General features: G+C 44.1%; 1 protein-coding gene across 6 annotated transcripts in view; it reads right to left on the bottom strand.

The window, feature by feature from the left end:
• Positions 1–193: 193 nt before the first annotated feature.
• The window catches only part of LOC102429082 (general transcription factor II-I repeat domain-containing protein 2), a 45,587-nt gene continuing 37,501 nt past the window's right edge, over positions 194–8,279 (bottom strand). For 5 of the 6 annotated variants that reach the window (XM_023753455.1, XM_023753456.1, XM_023753457.1 and 2 more), the window contains 4 exons: positions 7,452–7,535; positions 6,735–6,918; positions 6,110–6,138; positions 3,440–5,306 (listed from right to left, as the gene is read on the bottom strand). In XM_023753455.1, coding sequence (XP_023609223.1) covers positions 3,553–5,306; positions 6,110–6,138; positions 6,735–6,918; positions 7,452–7,535 — 2,051 coding nt within the window. In that variant the 3' untranslated portion in view covers positions 3,440–3,552. Of the gene's footprint in view, positions 1,894–3,439; positions 5,307–6,109; positions 6,139–6,734; positions 6,919–7,451; positions 7,536–8,279 lie in introns of those variants that run through there. The other variant, XM_006088228.3, reaches the window with a different exon arrangement.

The raw sequence follows: 8,279 nt of genomic DNA, 5'->3' as shown, positions 1-8,279 counted from the left end.
CCGTGGTCGGCAAACTGCGGCTTGCGAGCCACATGCAGCTCTTTGGCCCCCTGAGTGTGGCTCTTCCACAAAATACCATAAAATACCACGTGTGGGCGCGCACGTACAGTGCGATTGAAACTTCGTGGCCCATGCGCAGAAGTCGGTATTTTGTGGAAGAGCCACACTCAAGGGGCCAAAGAGCCGCATGTGGCTCTCGAGCCGCGGTTTGCAGAGCCGCAGTTTGCCGACCACTGGTCTAGAGGACTCTAGTCTGATAGCCCATGGGGCATTGCCGGGAGCAAGCTCTTCATGTCGAGATGTGGAGGACGGAGTCCCACTGGGAGTCCTTCAACTCCGAGCAGTATTTCGTTTTGCTCAGTTTCATAATGGAAAACAGCTGCTCACAAATGTAAGTACTCCCGAACATGGAGAGAATCTTTGCACAGTGGCTCTTATATCTCGGGTAGCTGCTCCAGAGGTGCTTGTAGAACTCGGGGATCCCCACCTTGTCGTACTTGGTTTTCAGCACCATGTTGCACTGCAGCTCAATCACCTCCATCTGCAGGGCTTCGTGGATGCTCTCGATCTTCACGGAGAAAGGGGAGCTGAACAGGGTCAGTTCGCTCTCGTAGAGTTTGAAGTCGGACAATCTTTTCTGGAATTCGGTCTTTAACTCCACGATTTTGGGAATGTAGTTCAGGCTGTCACTTTCATTTCTGGAAACTGATTTCAGGGTGGGAAAGTGGGCCAGGTTATTCCTTGCCAAATGAGTTTCCCAAAGGCACAGTTTTGCCAGAAACGCCCGAATCAAGTCGTACATTTGCGTAACGATTTGTGAGTGGCCTTGGAGAGAGAGGCTCAAAGTGTTCAGATGCATTGTCATATCCACCAAGAAGGCCAAGTCTCTGACCCAGTCCTGAGAGCTCAGTTGAGGCAGGGGCTTTCCTCTGGATGACATGAAGGAATCAATTTCTTCCAACGATTCAAAAAACCTCTTCAGCACCAGCCCACGACTGAGCCACTTAATCTCCGTGTAGTAGAGGAGGCTGCCATACTGGCAGTCCAGTTCATAGAGCAAAGTTGTGAACTCGCTGTGGTTCAGGCCACGGGAGCATATCCAGTTCACGGAGTTCACTACCACATTCATGACGTGGTCCATCTTTAACCGTTGAGCGCAGAGCAATTCCGGGTGAATAATGCAGCAAACGGACTTCAGGTCCGAGCCCTTGCAAACCGTGGCCACCTTGGACTTCAGCTTTGTCACAAGCCCATTGTTCGCATCAACCATGGCAGGGGTGCCCGTGGAGGCCACGCTCACTAATTTCGACCAGTCGATATTAAACTTCTTAAGACTTTTCTCAACACGCAAAAATACTTCATTTCCAGATTTTGTACCTGTCATGGGCACTGTATCCAAAAGTTCTTCCGACACATCAAAATTCTCATCGACACCACGGATGAATATGGCCAACTGGGTGATGTTATTAATGTCTGTGATCTCATCGATCGCAATCGAGTAGGCCACAAATGATCTGATTTTTTCACGTAACTTCTCCCATAAGTTCCCAGTCACATCTTCTGCAGCCTGCATGGCAGCGTTGTCGTTTGGACTCGCATTTGCAAACAATTGTTTTTGCTCAGGACACACAGTTTCTGATGACCCTAAGAGATACTTTCTGAGGCCTTTTTTTAACTCATGAAGCTTCTCATCGCGCATCTTATCAGTGTACTGGTCATAGTGCTTACTGTGGTTGGTCTGATAATGGCGTCGGAGGTTGTATTCTTTTGACACGGACATGCTCTGTTTGCATATTAAACACGTAGGAATATTCTGCACTTCCACGAAGAAATACGCTCTCTCCCACTTTTCTTGAAATACACGGCCCTCAAGGTCTATCTTTCTTTTTCCCACTTTTGATAAAGACAGAGAATAAAGAAATAAAGAAATAGTTCACTTTTCTTTTAACTCTGCTATTAGAAAAGCAGCAGCAAAAGCATGATGCTAAGCGGAACAGAGAAAGTGGGGAGGGGTGTGGTTAACTGGAGAGTAACCCGCCCCTGCAGCCAGGATCGGTGGACACTCTGCCCCAGCAAAGGGCTGCCAGAGGGAAATGGGCCTCTGAGGCCAGACCTGCAGATTTCTAAAGAAAACCTGGAAAGTGGTTTTCAGGAAAAAGTCCCAGGCTTTTTAATAGTGGCCAGATTACCATTTTTAAAAGGTACCAGTATATGAGCCAAACAAAAGACATCCTGGTGAAGTTCAGCAAGGAGCTCTGTTCGCCACATCTGGTCTAAACAGGAATGATTTGAAAGTACATTTGCATTGAACATATTTTTTCTTTTGATTCTCAAGAGAACTTTATAGTCAGAGAAGGGAACAAGCACAGAAGGCGTATGAGTCACCTGCTGAGCGTCACAAAAGACACAGGTGATGGCTAGAGGACCGCACAGAACTTAACTTGTTTTAAACTGAAAGAACCTGGCCATGATGCAGGTACGCTTTACTTCGAAAGAACACAGACATGAAAACTCACTTTTGGTAGACGTTCATAGCAAATTAAATGCTTGAACTTTACATCAAATATATATATATATATAGACAGAAAGTCAATTTAGTGGTTGGTATGCCTGGGCCTGGGGGTGGGAACGGGGAATGACTGGGAATCGGTAGGAGGAATGTCTGGGGGGCAAAGGAAATGTTCTTCTATCAGACTGTAGTGATAGCTGCACAACTCCTTATACAGTATTTACTAAAAATCAATCACTGAATTGTGTATACTCTCCATGAGTGAATTTTCTGGCATGTGAATTGTGCCTCGATAAAGCTATTACAAATGTAAAAATCATTTAGCAACCAGATGAGTTTAGGACTAATAATTGAGCATTTCAAAAGAATACTTTAAGTGAGGAGGTTCCCTAGGGATTCAAGCTCTTGAGAACATCTCTACACCTTCTGCCTCACTCACCCTATAGGATAGTAGCTTGCTTGTAAGAATCTAGGGGAGACATTAAAAATATTTAACCAGCAGAGTGCCTGGGGCATTGCTCAGTCAGAACAGATGTCACTTGCAGCACTGGTAGGGGGGCTTGGAGGGTTCTGGGAGCACTGCTGTGCCAGGTGGTACCACTTTTAGTTCTGAACTGTGGGAGTTGGGGGGTAGGGGCCCCAGGGAGTGGGGCTGGGGTGGCCAGGAATCACTGTCTACCAACTGAGATGGACTAGTTCAGTACAGTGGTGCCTTGACTTACGAGTTTAATTCGTTCCGTGACGGAGCTCGTAACTCAAATTACTCGTATGTCAAATCAATTTTCACCATTACAATGAATTGAAATGCCATTAATCCGTTCTGGACACACAAAAAACACTGCAATTGTTTTGTTTAATGTTTTTAAATAAGAAAAATGTATTTAAAAATAATGAATGTCGTATAAAAACACAATACTGAACAATAGAATGTAGTGCAATAAACTTGTTTTATTAAGTTTAATGTACAGCATTTCCTTGGAGATCAAACGACTTAAAGATGCTGATGGAGTTGGAGGAGAAAGGCTGAACTGAATAACTGAATCTTATTTGCTGATTTTTGCCCTTTTCGCCACGCTTTCATCACTTTCATCTACAGGAGTTTTCGATAAAAACCTGTCCAATGAGATCTGTTTCATCCTCCCTTTCAGAATATTTCTGAAATGAGTTAGGCAAGTGTCATTAAATAGCTCCATCGCACGCCCAGTTGCAATTTTTTCTAGGTGTTTCTTTTGAATAAAGTCTGAAAGTTTCTCCCACACTCCCAACATTTCCTTTATCTCACTTACAGAGATAACCTCCTCCTCCTCCTCCGTGTCATCTATTTCCTGCAAAACCTCCGTGTGCTGCTGCGCCTGTAGCTCCTTTAGCTCCTGCGTTGTCAGCTCCTCGGAGTGCTCCTGGGTGAGCTCGTTGATGTCACCTTCATCCACGTCCAGGCCCATGGACTTGCCGAGGGACACAATCTCCTCCACCACTGCCGCTTCGGGTTCGAGTCTTTCAAAATCCGTTTCAGACACGACCTCAGGCCACAGCTTCTTCCACGCAGAAGTCAAGGTCCTCTTTGTAACACCCTGCCAGGCCATATCGATAATTCTGAGGCACATCACGATGTTATAGTGGTCCTTCCAGAACTCTCGAAGGGTGAGGTTTGTGCTCTCCGTCACCTCAAAGCAGTGGCGGAACAGGTGCTTGGTGAAGAGCTTCTTGAAATTAGAAATCACCTGCTGTTCCATTGGCTGCAGGATAGGGGCGGTGTTAGGTGGAAGGTAGAGAACCTTTATAAACTTGAACTCTTCGAGGATGTCATCTTCAAGGTTAGGTGGGTGAGCAGGTGCACTATCCAGGACAAGAAGAGCTTGCAGGGGTAGGTTATTTTCCTGGAGATATTTCTTAACGTCAGGACCAAAGACCAAATTCACCCACTCCACAAAGATCTGCCTGGTGACCCACGCCCTCGGGTTTGCCCTCCACATAACCTGCAGTTTTTCTTTCAGAATCTTATGTGACTTAAAGGCTCTGGGGTTTTCCGAATGATAAACGAGCAGCGGCTTAATCTTGCAGTCGCCGCTGGCGTTGGCACACAGTGCGAGGGTTAGCCTATCCTTCATGGGTTTGTGGCCTGGCATCCTGTTCTCTTCTGCTGTTATATAAGTTCTCCTTGGCATCCTCTTCCAGAAGAGTCCTGTCTCGTCACAGTTGAAGACTTGCTGGGGGATGTATCCTTCTGCTGCTATAATTTCAGCAAACGTTCTGAGGTGATCCTCACCTGCCTTTATATCCGCGCTCGCTGCCTCACCATGTCTGACAACGGAGTGAATGCCGGTCCTCTTTTTAAAATTTTCGAACCAGCCCCGACTGGCTTTAAACGGCTCGCCCGATGCCTCGTCCATTGAAGTGCCTGGGGTCTGCTGCAGCAAATCGGCGTAAATAGCTCGTGCCTTCTCGCAGATTATAGCCTTCGTCACGGTATCTCCTGCGAGCTGCTTCTCCGTTAACCACACCATTAGCAGCTTCTCCATATTTTCATGGATAGATGTCCGCTGTTTAGAAATTATTTTAATGCCCTTGGCTGGAGCTGTAGCCTGTATCGACTCCTTCTGCTTCAGTATGGTGCAGATCGTAGAAGTGCTACGCTCGTACTGCTTCGCCAAGTCGATTACACGCACACCTTGGTCATGTTTTGCGATAATTTCTTTCTTTAATTCAATGCACATCATCCGCTTCTTCTTCTCAGCACTGTCCTTCGCACTTACTTTCTTCAGATCCATGGTTGAAAAACCGAAGTTTTGCAAAATAACTGCAAGCACAAATGCGAGCACAACACTGATGCTTCAACTAAGAGCTAACTGCTTAAAGTGAACGAGTGAGACATGTGATGCTGGGCTGATGTTGTGGCGTTCACTGTGACGTTCGCTGCGCCAACTAGCGGTGGGGTATCTGAAGCTGGCTCGTAACCTGAATTTTAGCTCGCAACTCAAAGCAAAAAATCGGCCGAGAGACGGCTCGTATCTCGAAAAACTCGTTAGTCGGGACACTCGTAAGTCAAGGCACCACTGTATTATGATATGAGCCCCAACCATAAAGGGCTCACGTATCACACACAGTCTGCTGTGCAGCAAGGTCCATCAAACCCATGTGTGAGAAAAAAATGCCTAAGGCCCTGGCTGGTTTGGCTCAGTGGATAGAGTGTCGGCCTGCAGACTGAAGGGTCTCGGGTTCGATTCTGGTCAAGGGCACATACCTCAGTTGCAGGCTCCTCCTTGGCCCGGGCCCTGGTTAGGGCTCAGGCAGGAGGCAACCAATAGATATGTTTCTCTCACATCAATGTTTCTCTCTTTTCCCCTCTCTCTTCCACTCTCTCTAAAAATCAATGGAAAAATATCCTCGGGTGAGGATTTAAAAAAAAAAAAAAGCCTGGCTAAGAAAATTCAAGGAACAGAATTAAGAGACTTTGCAACAAGCAGGAAAAAGAAAATGCGTATAAAGAGCAGCATGCTTTGCGCTAAGGTTCAAGAAGCAAGGACCCCGTGGTCAGTTCCCACCAAGACACTTTCCGCTTCACAGCGGCTGCTGGAATGATATCACCTCCCGAATACTCACCATTGTTAAACTCCAGGCCTGGAAGTGGTCTGAAGAGAAAGAGATATTGGTGAATGCAACAACGTTCATTTTTCCTCTCCTGTCTGTTTAGTTCTATTTGACAAACTTTTGTGAGTGTCAGCTCTATGTTACTGCAGTGAGATATAAAACTGAGACAGCTGCCCATGATCACCAAGAAACAGGAACAGGGCCCTGGCCGAGTACCAAAGGGTTGTGGGTTCCATTCCCGGTCAAGGGCATGTACCGGGGTTGCAGGTTTGATCCCTGGCCCCTGCTCAGGGTGCGTGCAGGAGGCAACCCAACAATGTGTCTCTCTTATATCAATGTTTCTCTCTCTGTCTCCTCCTTCCTTCCTCCCTTCCATTCGCTCTAAAAACCAATGGAAAATATATCCTTGGGTGGGGATTAAAAATAACAGTAACAAAAGAAACAGGGACAGGGACACACAGCTCACAGAAGCAGAATATGATAAAATGAGTTGAGAGGCAGCAGGGCACAGCCGTTGACTGCAGGGACCCATCGCCCACCTCCTGGGGGTAAAAGTCCCTATCCCGCCCTCATCTACTGCAGGCAAGTTACTGTCTGCAGATGCGTTCTCGTGACCGACAGGGGAACTCTCACTTACCTAATGACTGTGAATTTGATAAATTCTGCAGCATCCAAGATCCTTCTCAGGGAGCTGACTTCCAGGTAACCAGGGGCTTTGAATACCACCCCTGGGGGCATGCCATCGATGACCACGCAGCCAGGGTTGAATGTGATTTTTCTGTAAGGAACTTTCACGGGGAAATCCACTCCAATGGCTTCCCCTGTGATGAGACAAACAGCAAAAAATTAATTGCATTCATCATTTACTTAACGCAAACTATGCTTTATCGTTAATGTTAAGATTTAAAAAGCATTCACATCAAGTGACAACAATGGTGATGAGCCATTATTATTTTAATTTCCAGGAGTACTATGATGTAAGAATAATCTTACTGATTCTGAAATTGCCAGTGGGTAGTATAGCAGACTCAGTTTCTCAATCCATCAAATAGGGATTATCATAGTATCTACTGAAAAAGGTTTTTGTGAAGATCAGATATTTAATCACGTGTTCAGCATTAAAAACAATGCTCAGCAATGGTAAGAACTCAGTAAATCAAAGATAGCTATTATTATTATTATTATTATTATTATTTTAATTAGTGTTCCTATGTTCCTATGTAAAAGCTTTTCAGTAAAAATACACATTCATTTTGATTATAGCTCCTTCACAGAAAGATCAGTTTCTCAGATAAATTAAAAAGAACTATTTCAAATATATAAATTTTGGATATGTAACGATATAAAAACTTACCAAATTTTCGACTAAAGAGGTCATTAACTTGTTCTCTTAGTTGTTTTATCTTTTCTATGCTTGATAACCTCTCCTTCTCATTATCTAAAAGAATTAAACAAACAAGCAAACTAGGATTAATAATGTTTGCCCCCAAGAAAGCTGTTAGAAGAAATGCTTGTTAGCATATGAAAAAGCACTTTAAGTGGCTTATCATTCAGTTTAGTTTTGGCAAAAATTAAGCATCTTGGAAATTTGTAAATGGAAGCCATTACATTACAAAGTTATATTTTCCAAACTATAACTCCATATAAACATACTACATACTACTCTCAGGAACATTTTCAATAATATGAAAGACAAGGATGTCCACTTTCACCACTACTCTTCAACATTATAACAGAAATCCTAGCCAAAGCAATATGAATGTAAAAGGAATAAAATGTATTAAGATTAGTAGGGAATATTTTTCAATACTTAAAATTTTAATTCTATTTAATTTTGAATAAATAAAGCAACAACATGGTTCAAAATTCAAGAGATATAAAATAGTACATAGTGAATGTCTCTCTTCCATCCTCATCTCAGTTTCCTTCTCTGGAGGAACTATGCAATTAGATTCTGTTGTAGCTTTCCAGATATCTTTTACCTACACTTACTCAGAAAAGGAGATTACTTGATGGGCAGCAAAAGAAAATTTCACTTCTGTGGCCAAATCCAATTCAACCGTAGCTAGTGTTTGGAGTTATCTGCTTTGAGGTGTATTTTCCCATTAATGCCAGGGCATGGCTGGGAGAACAATATATTTGATTAACAATGTTTGATACAGGCAAGATATTCAGTGAGTGG

This window comes from Myotis lucifugus, unplaced genomic scaffold (genome assembly GCF_000147115.1).
Source record: "Myotis lucifugus unplaced genomic scaffold, Myoluc2.0 scaffold_45, whole genome shotgun sequence".
Lineage (NCBI taxonomy): Eukaryota > Metazoa > Chordata > Mammalia > Chiroptera > Vespertilionidae > Myotis > Myotis lucifugus.
The sequence above is the reverse complement of the archived record's forward strand: the minus strand, read 5'-3'. Positions and strand labels throughout refer to the sequence as shown.